Here is a 14507-nt window from a genome sequence, read left to right as displayed (position 1 = left end):
CGGGATTGAATAAGACAGAGAAACGATACGATTTAACGGAGCTATTTCTGCGGGAGTAGAAAAGAATAGAATAAAATGGCAAACGTTGAAGACGAACGATTGTCGGGTGAAGAGGATTTGACGCTGGAGGAGCTGAGGAGTAAGCTCGCACAGATGAATCTGCCTATATCCGGTGCGAGATCAGTGCTGGTTGCCAGGTTGAACAGAGCGTGCAAACCTGGTCGATCTACTCCTAAGGATTCGAAGCGTGGCGAAGAACCAACAAACCAGCGAGATCTAAGAAGCAAGCAGAGAGCCGAACGCAGTCAAGAGGGAGAGGAAGACCTCGAGAAGCTGAGGACGAAAGAGCTGAGAGCGCGTCTCGTTAGCTTGGGGTTGAAGGTAACGGGAAGAAAATCCGAACTACGCGCGCGGCTACAGGCGGCCCTAGAAGGAGACGATGTATCGTCGGAAGAAGAGAGCTCCGACGAAAGTGAAGGCGAGGACGATAAACAAGGCGCGCGAGAATACAGGAGAGGCACGCGAGCGGTGTATCAGGACCGCGATGAGTAGCAGCAGAAGGTATGCGTCGGTTCGATGTTGAGTCTTAAAGACGTGGAAGACTCATTAGAGAAATTCAGCGGGGATGATCTGCTGAGGGTAAATCAGTGGGTGGAAGACTTCGAGGAAATGGCAGAAGTGTGGGGTTGGTCAGACGCCCACATGGTGGCCTATGCTAAGAAATTACTCGCAGGCTCCGCTCAGGCCTTCGTACGACAAAAACGATGCGCGAAGTCCTGGGCAAAGCTAAAAAAGGCGTTGAGGAATGAGTTTGAAAATGTAGTAAGCGACCAACAGATACATGGCGAGTTATCCCATAGAAAGAAGAAAGCAGATGAGAGTCTGCAACAATATATGTATCACATGTGCGGGATTGCAAAACAAGGAAGGGTTGATACGCAATCCTTGATAGACTACATTATTCAAGGCATTCCCGACGAGGTCGCGAACAAGACTGTGCTATACGGAGCCAGGAATATCGAGCAATTAAAAGAGCGTTTCAGGCGCTACGAAGCGATAAAAAGAGATATGGAGATGAGGACGAAATTTGAGGAGCCGAAGAGTAACAGGGTAAAGCCGGTGGCGAAGCTGTCCGAAACCGAGAGGAACAAGGAACCCGGTCGATCTGGAGATGCGAGGAAGACGCGATGCTACAATTGCTTCAAATGTAGGGAGTACGGACACATCGCATCAAGTTGCGACAATTTGGGTGAGCCCTCAAAAAAAGTTTACAGCGTGTTTCGGTCGTTACAAACAAGGCGTGGTAAGGATGTTAAGATGGAAAATTTCAAATTGAGCGCGTTGATAGACACCGGTAGTGAGCTGACTCTAATGCGAGCAGATCAGCATGTGAAAATCGGAGCGCCCAGATTAAGTCGGGAAATCGTTGGATTTGGCGGTGTCGGTTCCGGAAGGAATTTTACGCTCGGGAAATTTTCCACGAACATTATTATAGACAATGAGTCGTACTGTATAACCATACACGTAGTTCCAGACACAGTGATGCAACATTCGCTTATTATTGGCGCAGACTTTTTGGACACTGTTGAAATAAGTATAAAAGGGGGAGAATCTTTTATTAGTAGAATAAAGGACGAAAATCCCGATGAGTGTCCGGAAGTCCTCAAGATAGATGTAGAGACACAGGCGAGTGAGATAGATTTGTCACACGTTAAGGACATGCAACATAGGCTAAAAAGAGATTTGAAGAGAACCAAAGCATTGCTAAGAGACGCTCAAACGATGCTGGAGAGATCGAAAGGTGACTCGACGGGTAAAGCAGCTTTACGACAGCTGAAGAACCAGTTAGAAGATGCAGAATGCGCTAGAGCAGTTGCAGTTAAAGCGAAACAGGCACTGGAGCAAGAACCGAATGAGACGCAGGCTTCGTTGCAGGAAGTACTGCGGCAACGTTCCGAAGCAGAAGATCGTGTTAATGTAGCTAGTCGCGAACGAACTGAGCTACTGTCGCAATTGGAAGAAAATAAAGAAGAGTTAGCAGAAGTTTTGAAGAAGTATCGGGCAGCTGTGCAGCAAGTGTCGGAGGAACGGAGAATAGTGGCAAGACACGTGGTGATTGGTAAAGTGGACCACGAGATGGTGTCCTCGTCGGATTCTTGCGGCCAGCAGGAGGACTTAGCGAACATCACGAGGAGGAAGAATCTGGCTAAACAACAGCAACAGAATGTTGTTGATGATATTTGCGAATTTACTGAGAAGGATAGCGTTGCGGATGTGAGGGTTGTTTCAAGTTTTCGGATAGACTCGAAGAGAGTGAATGCAAGGCGAACGAAAAGACAAGGGAAGTCGCACGTGCGGAATCCCTCCAATAATATCGATATACAGAGGATGTGGATGACGAGGACGACGATGGGATTGTCGAGGACACGATGAACGTGAAGACCTTCGAAAAAGAAGAGATCATAGTCTCGGTAGATGGTAAGTTGTTAACGTCTTCCATGTACGAACCGAGCCTACGAAAATGTCACGATGCTGCCACGACGATCAAAGCCCCTGACAAGAGTGAAATGGGTAAACAAACAACGGAGAGGAAGATAGAGGAAGAGCGAAAGAGGAGCAGTAGCATCGAGGACGAACAGGCCGCGGTGTTCCAAGAGGAACGAGATCAGCTGCGTGCGGACGCAAAGAGACGGATTGAGGAGATCCAAATCCGAAACAAGCGGGCGTATAACAGGAGACGCAAGAAGGCGACAGCATACAGGACGGGAGATCTAGTGGCAATCGAGAGGATGCAGAGGGGTCCCGGGCTAAAGCTGCATCCGAAGTTTCTTGGACCGTATCGGGTGATAAAAGTCCTGCGAAATGACCGATGCATAGTGCAGCGAGAGGGGGAGCACGAAGGGCCACGTACAACTTCCACGGCAGCCGATCACATGAAATGGTGGAATGCTGACGATAGTGATGTAAGTGCGAGCGGCGATGATGAGCACATCTGAGGGCAGATGTGATTGTCAGGAAAGGCCGATTGTAATATCGTAGAATAGCTTTGATTGGAGATCGGCTGAAAATAGAAAAACCGTGTACGTCGTGTTTCTGTGGTTCGTTTACATTTAAGAGTGCCTACGTGACTAAAGGCACGTAGTTGGTAGTTCTTACATAGGTATGAGGGAAACAATAGACAACGTTAGAAGAAGGACGGTTTCGCTATTCAAGGCGAATCGAAAAGTGTGCGTGTTGCGAGAATCAGAGTTGATCGAGACGTCGAAGCATAGAGTCGTTAGAATTGAGTTGCGAGTGTTGTCGAGTGTTAGAGTTGCTAGTGAGAGAGAGAGAGAGAGAGAGAGAGAGAGAGAGAGAGAGAGAGAGAGAGAGAGTTACCAAATAGTTGTCAAGTTATTTGTTGTAAATACGAGCGTTGCATTTAGTTTTCCTGTTAATCAAACATCGTTTCTCTGTCTAACTAATATCTGTATTTTCAATCCATTATTAATAAATTATAATTAATCGAACAAAATTACACCTTTAATATATTCCGATATTACATTACCGTGATGTAATATTTATCATGCTTATTTTGTACGTAAAACGAATCGTTGGAATATTCCCGAAGCTAACGAAGCATTTCCCAAAAGTTAAACCGAAGAGATTAACGCGAATAGTTAAGTGAAATTTTTCCATTAACTTGCTGACCAACCGGCAAATAAAAAATCATAAAAATTGTTTCAATGTGTTGAGGTCACGCATAACTTCTTTTTTCATTGACGATTACCAAACAGGTAAAATTTCGAAATTGTACGAAGGCCACGTGACCAGATCGTATTGGAATTTGAAGTGCATGGAAAAAGACAACTCGAAGTACAAACCTTGAGCTGTACTACTCGAAGTACAAACGTGAACTAATGGATGCAGAAAAGCAATTAACGCCAAACATCCGAACAGCATCTTGGAGCCCGTCATTGTTCTGAAATAAAAGAAGTGACGAATTAAAAAGACGCAGGACTAATAATAATAAAGGAAACTTAGTTCGTATTATAAATTGAATTTACATCAGAAAAGAAGCACGACCAAGCGAAACAGATCGTAGAAATGACAAATATCATCGATATACGTTTCAGTGTAATTTCACTTTTGAAAATTATTTAGTTTAATACGATCGTATTCATCGCTCCGAAACTTTCATTGTGCTGCAATTTGTGCTGCGTCTTTTTAATTTCTCTATCTTTCTGTGTTTTCGGAAAAATTACTTGAAAGATTAAGAATTGCTTGCCTTATTTTATTTTCGATTAGTTAGGATTTGATTATTCCAGGTAAGGTTTATTATTTATAACAGGTTTTATCACTTGTTTATTATTTAGGAGTTTGTTATTTTAGGATTAGTACCTTTTAGGATTTCTTATCCTTCGAGTTTCTGTTTCAGATATCTAGGTCTATTTCAAGATGTTTTATTACATTAGGATTATTTATTCGATTAAGATAATTTAAGAGTTTCACAATGTACAAAGAAATAATCGCGTGAAATTTAGATTTATGCTTTAAACGTATTAAACACGCGGTAATTTCAATGTCTATAGCCTCGAACGTGTTCTGATTAGTTGTGTCATTGTCTGTGACATTGAAATCACAAAAATCCATTGCAAGTGTGCTGTCATGCAATGTGGATGTAATTGGGTTTTTTGGGGTTAGGTTGGGGTTAGGTTGTATCATCTGATTTGTACAGTACTATTTTAACGCAAGGACAGGAAAGTTATTATATATTTCCCGTCCATTATTTGAATCGTTGTGAAGTGTAACGAATTATATTCGATTCGAGGAGATGTTAATGAATTACCCATTTCATATGTAATTACATGGAAATAAAAATCATTGCAAAAGTAATTGATCTAATGACAACGGAATTTCCAATATTTTTTTGTTTCGTCACCTCTTTTTCGTAATATATCTTTTATAGGTACGTGATTTATTAATCGTTCGAATGGAAATAATTATTCGTATAATATTCAAACGATTCTAGCCATAAAATAAATTAAAACGATACCTGTCAATGATATGCAATCTGCGTATGACGTCAACCTCGATCTATGCTTATACAAGAAATTTTATCAATCAATGACTAGATATACAATAATCAAATATTATAAAATTTCCTGAAAACCTTTAGGTGTTAATATCTTTAATATTTGCAAGTTATTGTTTAGCGCTAATTAGTTAGAATGTAACAAGTGGTGTACCAGAATTGAGATAATTAAGCCACACGAACAATCTTATTTAGATCTTTTTAATTTTTTAATTCTCTTTTGCTCTAATACTTCGTAAAATTAATCTTCATTAGCTACTACACTTCATAGAATAACAAGAGATAATTTTTCTTATATAACGTTTCATTCATAAAATCTATCATTAAAGTATATCTTCATAAAAATATCATTCCATACTAACGGTATATTTGGCGTCATACGAGATAACAGTTACCAGTGATGACATATGTAACTTTATAAAGATATCTCGTTTTATTATATATTAAAAGAATGTACTCATTGCTGCTATATTTCAGATGAAAAAAAGGCGGCAACGATTTTACAGTAAAATCGTTCGTTTACAACTGATTCATTTACATTTCATGATAATACTGTGCATTCTGAATATGCTATGATTTGGTTTAAAATAATAAATAGTCCATTCTTGCATACTATTGCTCCAGCTTTACTTGTATTTTCGATATTGGTATAAATAGAAAGACAATTAATGTCGTTCGAGTCTATTTTCGGATCATTTATATTACGTTTAATCCATATAGTTATCATATGAGACATAGTATCGTAAAATTTGGAAGAATAAAACGTTCGTACAGGAAGTACATTTTATAAGAACTCCAACAAATCTGCGTGTGCACCTAAAATACAAACTGATAGTGATAGTGATTGTTCATAAGTTTATATACATTATCTAATGTCAATCGAAGGTATCAATTCTTTTTCTCCATAAGAGTACTTTTTCATTTATATGTGTTCAAAAATACATGTGTTCAACCGTGAAGCATATGTCACCTACAACGAAAAAGAGTTTTCCTATACTTAATATTTCCTTTATATACCTATGAAAGTCTATTCTTCGCGTAGTATGAAATTATGAATAAATCTGGAATATTGTTCAATCTGAAAAGAAAAATAACTTATTGACATCATTCATTGATACGAGATTCAGAATGTTTGTTTTGTCTTGCAGAAAAAGAAGGCAGCCCTCCCTTTCTTTTAATGTGAAATAGAAAGCGAAAATTTGAAAACAGATTTTTTGGAAATTTACTTGCAAATATCGTTTTCAATATCGTGATTTTCTTCCCAATGGTACTGTACTTTCAAATTTTCCAGTATCCCTCTAAAAACAAAAAGTCGAACCTCGTTATTGTTAACGTAGGCATTACAAGGAAGAGAAGTATTAGAAAGCAGCTCCTTTTTATTATGGATTTCTTTATAATCATGTAAATAAGAAATTCCGGAAATTTTTTCCTCAAGAATTTAATTCTTGTGTTTTGATTGATAATTATTACACTGCATACTAACTTTTCGCATACTGTTCGCGTCTAACAGTTTCCTAATAATAACTACTTCAAAATTACATATGTTCTTGCACGAATTCAAAAGTACGTATGATACAATTACAATTGATTCTAAAATAATAATTATTTAAAGATATTAAGATACTAATTAAACGTTTCACTGTATTTCAAAATCTGGAACAACAAATTTTTATTTATAAAAAATGAAACTGTCTTTATATATTCTTTGTCACGATGCTATTTCTTATTACCGTGTCGACATTTTTTAAAATTCATTTTGTTATCTCTACGCAATATGAAAATTCATATACTGCTTAATATTTTTTACATATTATCCATCCACCGCATGATATCTCCTGAAAAATCAAAATATTAATGTTATATTATTACAATGCTTCTTAAATTTCAATTTTTGACAAATTTGAAATCCAATATATTTTGCACAATTATTATTTATCAAAAAATTCCAAGTTAGTAACTTTCTTTTCAAATGGCAAATAACATATACTTTGACTTACCTGTAAGTTTTTGTTCCTAATCATCATTTCCTCTTATAGAACATCATTATTGTTCTTATAATTACTACCAGTGTCATAGATATTGTAGTGGCTACAACTGAATTAATAGAAAATGATAAATAACTGTGTATAACACTAACACATAATTGTGTATAACAATGACACATAACTTTTACTTACACTTCTGTCGATAAGGGATTACTTACTGTGATATCCTGTTGATGTTTCTTAAGGCACTTGATTAGGTGCGATACGGTATCATTCCTTATGGTATACTGTAGATAAGTATTTTAGAAAATAACAAGAATAAATCTAAATTATTCAGAGGTTCCAGTTTCGGCTTAGACATAAATACAGGACCATTTGCAAAGAAGAAAGGGTGCGTTTCTACAGCCTCGTTATAGTAACCATGAATACCAATCTCTGAATTACTGGTTACTAAACATAAATATCCTATAAAATTTAATATATTTCTTTAATTTTTAATACATACATGAGTTAGTAGTTCTAAATTATGAATCATCCTACCTGTGATATTACGCTTTTCCTTATAATATCATCACTCGAGTGAACAACATTAAGATCATGTAAACCATGTCATCCTATCTTACTGTGAAGATACTTAGTTATGTTATCTAACATTATAAAAATATCATCAAATTCAAGTCCTTTTATTCACATCACATGGCCACGACGATCTGGTTCTTCGTTATATAATGTTCTAAAATTTGTCGTATATATAGGATGTACAAACCGTGATATCAAGGTATCAGTTCTTCCTTCCCAAGGGACAGTTTCATTAAAATTCTGATAGAATTAAAAATTAATTATTAATATTCTAACAATCATATATGTTAAATACGTTATAGTCAACGATATATACCTGAGCGAATGTAGGGGTGATTCCTTGATAATTATAAATGTCATCAGCCCACATCATTGTGCCACTTCTTTGTACTCCAGCCTCTAGATTAACAGCCTAAACAAACATACGAAATTTTATAGAAGCTGTACAAAATATAGTATATATGCGCAATATTGAAGCGTTCAAGGGGATATAAAGGTAATGTACATCACATACACGTGTACTCTCATGCAACAAAATACAATTAGATTTAATAGTATAAGCTCTTTTATTCATCATAATAGATTGGAAATTTAAGTGTCTTACGAGGGTGAGTAAAAAGTTACCCGCTCTGTCGGTGTAGAATTTATTTTAAGCAATTGTCAAAAAAGACATACATCATTTTTTGACATAATCACTCGATTTCTGTATACACTTTGTCCATTTGCCGAAGGACCTTTGTATTTTCTCATTAAAAAATGTTTTGGGCTGAGCTGCGAACCACGAATGCATCGTCGTCTTCACCTTTTCATCAGCTTTTTCGGCATCCATCTCGCACAAACTTTTTAAAATCCAAATCTGTCGTGCACTATTGCATAAGCAGAGCCGTGGCTGATTTGCAAATGATTTGCCACATTATCCAGTGTCACTCGTCTATTCCATAGAGCATAAGTTCATGAGCACGTTCAATGTTGTCATCGTGGATGTGGACGGGCGTCCAGCTGTTTTTTCATAACACTCGTGCGATCTTCTTTGAACTTTTGTGCCCATTCAAACACACTTCGTGACAAAACACTTTCTCCATAATGTGCATTAAATCTTTGATAAATATAGGCATCAAACATAACCTCCGACCACAAGAAACGAATCACAGCATCCTGCACTGTTTTCCTGCAAATCACCATTGCAAAGCGCCATTACTCGCGCAACGGTCACAAACGAATTGACGTAACACAAAGAAACCTGCGCAGCAGCACTGAACAGATATTGACGTCATACGAAGAGTGCAGATGGATCAATACGGTCGACAGAAGTTTTAACTATCTGGAGTGCGGATAAATTTTTACTGAGAGTCGTATAGGAATCTATAATCTGTAAGTACACCTTTGGCTGAATGGAAATTTCTCTTACATATAGTCAAAAATGCTGAAACTGTGTATTGAATTGGAAAGTGATAAAAAATAAGTGAAGTTTCGAGGTTGCATGTGATTGCATGAGTACACAGGACGTTTTTAGCGAATAAAAAATAATTTTGAAAGACACGAGACTTATCTTGTATTTTATGCACTCTCTGTGTCCGAATTTCCAGAAGCTCTCTATCTTATGAAGTGTTTTAGATTAGCCGGAAAATTTTGTACGTACGTACAAGAAGTATACGATCTAAGTGGAATATTCCATTATTCTCTTGATACAACAGAAACGAAATTTACAGAACTTCTCAGAAAGTTGGTTTATTATTACCAAATTAATAGAATTAATACACGTTTATCATCTTTACATACCTAAGTCGTGGAGGTTTATCGTGCGTAAAAAATTAGTGTCGTTTCAAAGTTACATTTCGTACATTTTAAGCCTATAATTTGTAACGTACAAAACAATGTAAATTTGAGCTGTTTCTTATCTCCACAATAAGAAAATCCAACTTTACGTTTTTTACACAATGATATTTATGGAACAGTAATATCATATTATTGCATCGCTTGGAGAATGAAGTCAAGGTACGATGTGACCCTAGTGTAAACGCTGGGATACCCAGCTGTGCCGCACTTATAAGCATAAGACACAATACCTATTAAATACGAGGTTAATTCATGTTGTATCAGCAGTGGTCCGCCGCGGTCAGCCTGAAAGGATCGTTAAATTTTTAATCAAAGACACTGAAATATATCGATCGAATTGTATTGAAATTATACTTATATACAGTAATAATCTTCTATTGATTTGTGTATTGAAATACTCCAATTTATAACGTACATGTTATATGTATTTTGAGCAAAACTAAGATTAGAAGGAAATTAGATTAAATACCATAACGAGGTGTGAGAAGTGGGCAAAACTATTAAATTGTGTTTATCTATTATTTTTAATGTTTAAGACGTCGATTTGATGTTAATTCGAATCGACGTGTCTTCAGATACCGTATAGTTTGTAGTAACTCTGTAACTTAATTACCGTACAAGAATCCTCTCCACCCTGAGCATGTTCGGCGCATATTATACCATCAGTGATATCAGGTGCATTAGGAAATTTGGAATAAGCTATTTTGCATTCGGCGTTCTTAATCACTGGCATTTGTACTTCCATTAATGCATTACGTCGTGGTCGTCCTACGAAGAAAATAAGAAAGATATTTAAGACTGGAACTATTTAATTTTATTATAAAATTGATATCACTTACTATATCTTAATGCTCCCCATCCAGCAACAAGGGGGTTATAGCCGACGAAGTTGCTCTTTCGTAGGGGCTCTTTCGTACAAATGGGATATACGTACCCTGAAAAATAAAAAAATAAATGAAAATGCAGGAAACGAATGACCAAAAGTATGAGAAAGAATTATACACGCTTTATGACACAATATATGTGTACAGTAAGAAATTTCAGGATATGATACTTCAGTAATACTCAATAGCATATATATATATATATATATTTGAGGACTTACTCGAAAATGGCACCTCCTCCACCAATCTAAGAATGACAATATTATGATTGTGTATGTTTTCTATTCCATCCATATGTGCACAATGTGCTGCGGTCAAAACATGCCTAGCCGATATCAGGGAACCTCCGCACTTCCATAGTGGTTTGTCTGGGTTTCGGGGATTACGAAAACCTAATGCAGCGATCCATGGCCAAGCGCCTAAAATGCAATAGTCATAGTTGTGAATATACATAATTTTTTCTCACATAACGGGTAACAACGATTATTACCTATTCGATATTCGATCATACAGCAGACGATAAGTACATACGTACAAATACTCTGAAATAGAGATTTGATAAAGACAGAAATTAAATTTTTATTCCAGTGGAATACAAATTATTAAATAATTCTATATAATTTCTATTTGAACTATACTGAACTATAAAGTTCAAACGTGTAATTTCTGCCCTAACAGTTTTTGATCTCTATCCATATTATTACTCCTATATCAATTTTTTATTTCAAGCAAAAAGATACTCTTCCTAACATGAAGTAAAAGAAAGAAATAATTCAAGTTAATAAGTAAAGTTACTACCGATAAAATCATAGCATTATTATTTAGTCTAATTGAAATGTACATTGATGTGCTGTTTAATGCCTTTAAAGTTCATTCTTTGCAGTAAATGGCTTATTATTAATCGGAAAGAAAGACATAAAACGTACCAAGTTCAGCTGGTTTACCATCGACCACCCTGGTATGAGAGACGTTGCTAAAACCACAGTATGGTGGTCGCAAAGCCTTATACTTATACACAGTTTTTATTAAAATTTCTCTCTTCTCTTTGTTTGGATCGTTCGGACAGCAAACGATCGTAACATTGCCCTGGTATCTGCACACTGATCGTCTATAAAAATCGGTGGCTGTACGGTACTGTATCTGCCATATTTCTTGCAGAGGTTTACATTTTCTGTAGTCAAGGCACCTGCCTTCTTGATTGTCCGGTGTGGTACATTCTGGATCAAACAATTTTAAAACATTTATACAGTTCAAAGATGCGTAAGAAAGCGACACCGATTACTCAACTTTCGAAGTAAAAAGCCGATCAAGTCCACCGGATTGCCCTACAGACACGTATTAATCCGTAAGAGTGAGTCATCATGTTGATAATAATTATCTAAAGAAACTTTTCACGTGAAAATATAAAATTTTAATTGATTAGATATTGTGTTAGCCATACTTAAGAAAGAAAATGAAAATGAATGAAATGAAAGAAAAGGACTACCTTCAACCTCATTTTTTAAATAAACACTTTGTCAGTTTTTCGGTAAATAAATTCTTAGGAATTCAGGACAGTTTTTAGTGAATCATTTTGTTTCGACCGTTCGCGGAGAGACGCGATCGCGAGATAGCACGTCAACGAGAGTTGTAAGTTCCCATTACGATTAAATAATCGACGCCACGAACTGATCGATCCCCTTATTTCGATTATGATAATAAGGGTAGTTCAATGAAATTCCACAGAATTAACACAAATAAATTAATGTTTATTTCAACAACTTATTAACTAGAAAGATATAAATGGAACAAAAAAAAATGTAACTGCGTTTTGGTTGATAAGTAATGCGCGACATACCACATGTGTTGACGGTTCGACTTCTCGAAAAGTTCTGAACGCCTTTCGATTTTTTTTCGTTTTTTCTGGAAGGCGACCCCCACTACGTTCGGATCACGCCACATTCTTTTACAGCGAGGTAAAATACGGGCCACGAGTCGACGTTTCTGGAAGTCGCCCTGCTTAATGAACCATGCGCTTGCCACTACAATGTTTGTTTGCCGGGCAGACGCGACGATCCGTCTGCGACATTATAGTGCCGCGATCGATAGTTAAGAATATGACCTATGGTAAGCCGCATGGCGTAACATTCTCCCCCCGTTGAGAGGGTACCGATCAAACTAGCGAGGTGTGGTTGAGGTTCCCATCTTATTTCGTCTCGATGGCTAGTTGTTCGGGTTTCTCGAGATCGGGTTGAATTGGCAGTGGGACAAGCCTTTTGACGCCCCGATCCAAAATGCTCTTTGCCGTCTGAACTGTAGCTGTCCGGATGACACCATCGGCGCCTGGATGAACCTTGATAACTCGGCCCAGAAGCCAATGCATGGAGGGAACGTTGTCCTCTCTGAGGATGACGATTGTGCCCTTTTGGATGCTGTGTCCACCCTTGCTCCATTTATTGCGGTTGGTTAGCTCGTTCAAATACTCCTTATGCCAGCGGTTCCAAAATGTTGTTTAAGCTGTTGGATATGCTGCCATTTGGAGAGTCGGTTCGATGGAATGTCTCTGAAATCTCGATCACGTAAGCACATTAATGAATCGCCAATGAGGAAATGTCCGGGAGTGAGGGCTAGGAGATCATTTGGATCGGTGGAGATAGGAGTTAGCGGGCGGGAATTGAGGACTGCTTCTATTTCTATGATAAGAGTATTACGGTGTTAAGCTCATATGTTTCTGTTTCTCCACTCGCGCTGCGCCATAATATCCTTTGATATTTCCGATCCTCTGGTCGTACGAGGAATTGCCGATACATTTTCTCGATGTCGCCAGTGAGTACGTACTGATGAGCGCGGAATCTAATTAATATACAAAATAAATTGTGAATTGATTCGAGAATTTAGGATTTCCCCATTTTCATGATTATCGTGATTTTTGTATAAATATATTTTTTAAGATACTAATAATTAGGTACTTATAAATTAGTATTATCAATTATTTTGCATTTATAATTCCGCCTCTAGTATAAGTGTTAATTGAAAACTAACTTTATGTTTCAAAAAGTACTAGCAAAGTCGTTGAGTAACAAGCCACTGATGCTAACACAAATAGCATTGTCGTAATTAAATATTTCTAAATATTCATTTTTCATTTTGAACCTGTAGAAACAATTTATTATATATACTATTAGCTAAGTAATTGCATATTTAATTAAGTCGAAATATAAAACTTAGTTATTTTAATAATTTAAAAAATAAAAAACTGACAAACATTTCAATTTAATTTATGGTTGGAACAAAAGACAGTTATTCTTCATTAATTGAAATATTGCAATGCAGAGTACTTTCCAAAATACGCCGAGAGTATTCCTGATGGTGAAACGAGCGTTGCTTCATCGAACGCAGCTAAAGAAAACAACATCTATGTAGTTGGTGGTACGATGCCTGAAATAGAGGGCGCTAAATTGTACAATACCTGTACTATTTGGGGTCCCGATGGAACTTTGATAGCAAAACACCGAAAGGTAAGTAATATATTCCTTTATGGCTTTGAATTTGAAAATATTGGGTGAAGAAAGTGACTCTATCTAGGAATAATTTAGGAATATACATATGTACATACGTATACTATAACCAATTCTATAATTTACGGTTTATAAAATACGTTATGATACGGGAAACGCCCATTTTTGTTGTAATGTGTTTGTTGTTGTATAAATTTTTCACATACTTAAAATATTATTATACTTATTTTTTCTCCTTTTTAAACATTATTAAATGATAAGATTTTTTAATAAAAGAAAGTGATAAAAACGCTGTCAGTTATTAAATAAAAAATAATTAAAGTTAGGAGTTGGTAACTTTGATATTAAATTACAAAAGTTGCAGCAATAGAATTAGCGACCACATTTTTATGTTATTAGGTACATCTATTCGACATCGACATTCCTAATAAGATTACTTTTCGAGAGAGTGATTCACTCAGTCCTGGTAACTCCCTAACGACGTTCGATGTGAAGGGCTGCAAAATAGGTATTGGCATTTGCTATGATATTAGATTCGAGGAAATGGCACGCATTTATCGGAACAAAGGTACAGTAACTTAATCGATCAATACTTAACTAGCAAAAAATTAAATATCTTTCTTAAATATATTCTATATAAAATTAATATAAT

The 14507-nt window shown here is 36.5% G+C and overlaps 1 protein-coding gene across 3 annotated transcripts in view; it reads right to left on the bottom strand.

Annotated features, from left to right (window-relative positions):
* LOC126877887 (venom serine protease Bi-VSP-like) overlaps window positions 1–13087 on the bottom strand; it is a 31751-nt gene extending 18664 nt beyond the window's left edge. Inside the window, exons 1-5 of one of the 3 annotated variants that reach the window (XM_050640337.1) lie at window positions 12196–13087; window positions 10849–10900; window positions 10580–10777; window positions 10314–10409; window positions 9428–10242 (exon numbers count right to left, since the gene is read on the bottom strand). In XM_050640337.1, coding sequence (XP_050496294.1) covers window positions 10046–10242; window positions 10314–10409; window positions 10580–10777; window positions 10849–10867 — 510 coding nt within the window. In that variant the 5' untranslated portion in view covers window positions 10868–10900; window positions 12196–13087 and the 3' untranslated portion in view covers window positions 9428–10045. Of the gene's footprint in view, window positions 1–9427; window positions 10243–10313; window positions 10410–10579; window positions 10778–10848; window positions 10901–12195 lie in introns of those variants that run through there. The other 2 variants (XM_050640338.1, XM_050640336.1) reach the window with 2 other exon arrangements.
* Between the last annotated feature and the right edge of the window lie 1420 nt (window positions 13088–14507).

The sequence above is a fragment of the Bombus huntii genome, unplaced genomic scaffold, assembly GCF_024542735.1.
Source record: "Bombus huntii isolate Logan2020A unplaced genomic scaffold, iyBomHunt1.1 ctg00000268.1, whole genome shotgun sequence".
Lineage (NCBI taxonomy): Eukaryota > Metazoa > Arthropoda > Insecta > Hymenoptera > Apidae > Bombus > Bombus huntii.
Note: the sequence above shows the minus strand (reverse complement) of the source record. Positions and strands in the feature narration are given on the sequence as shown.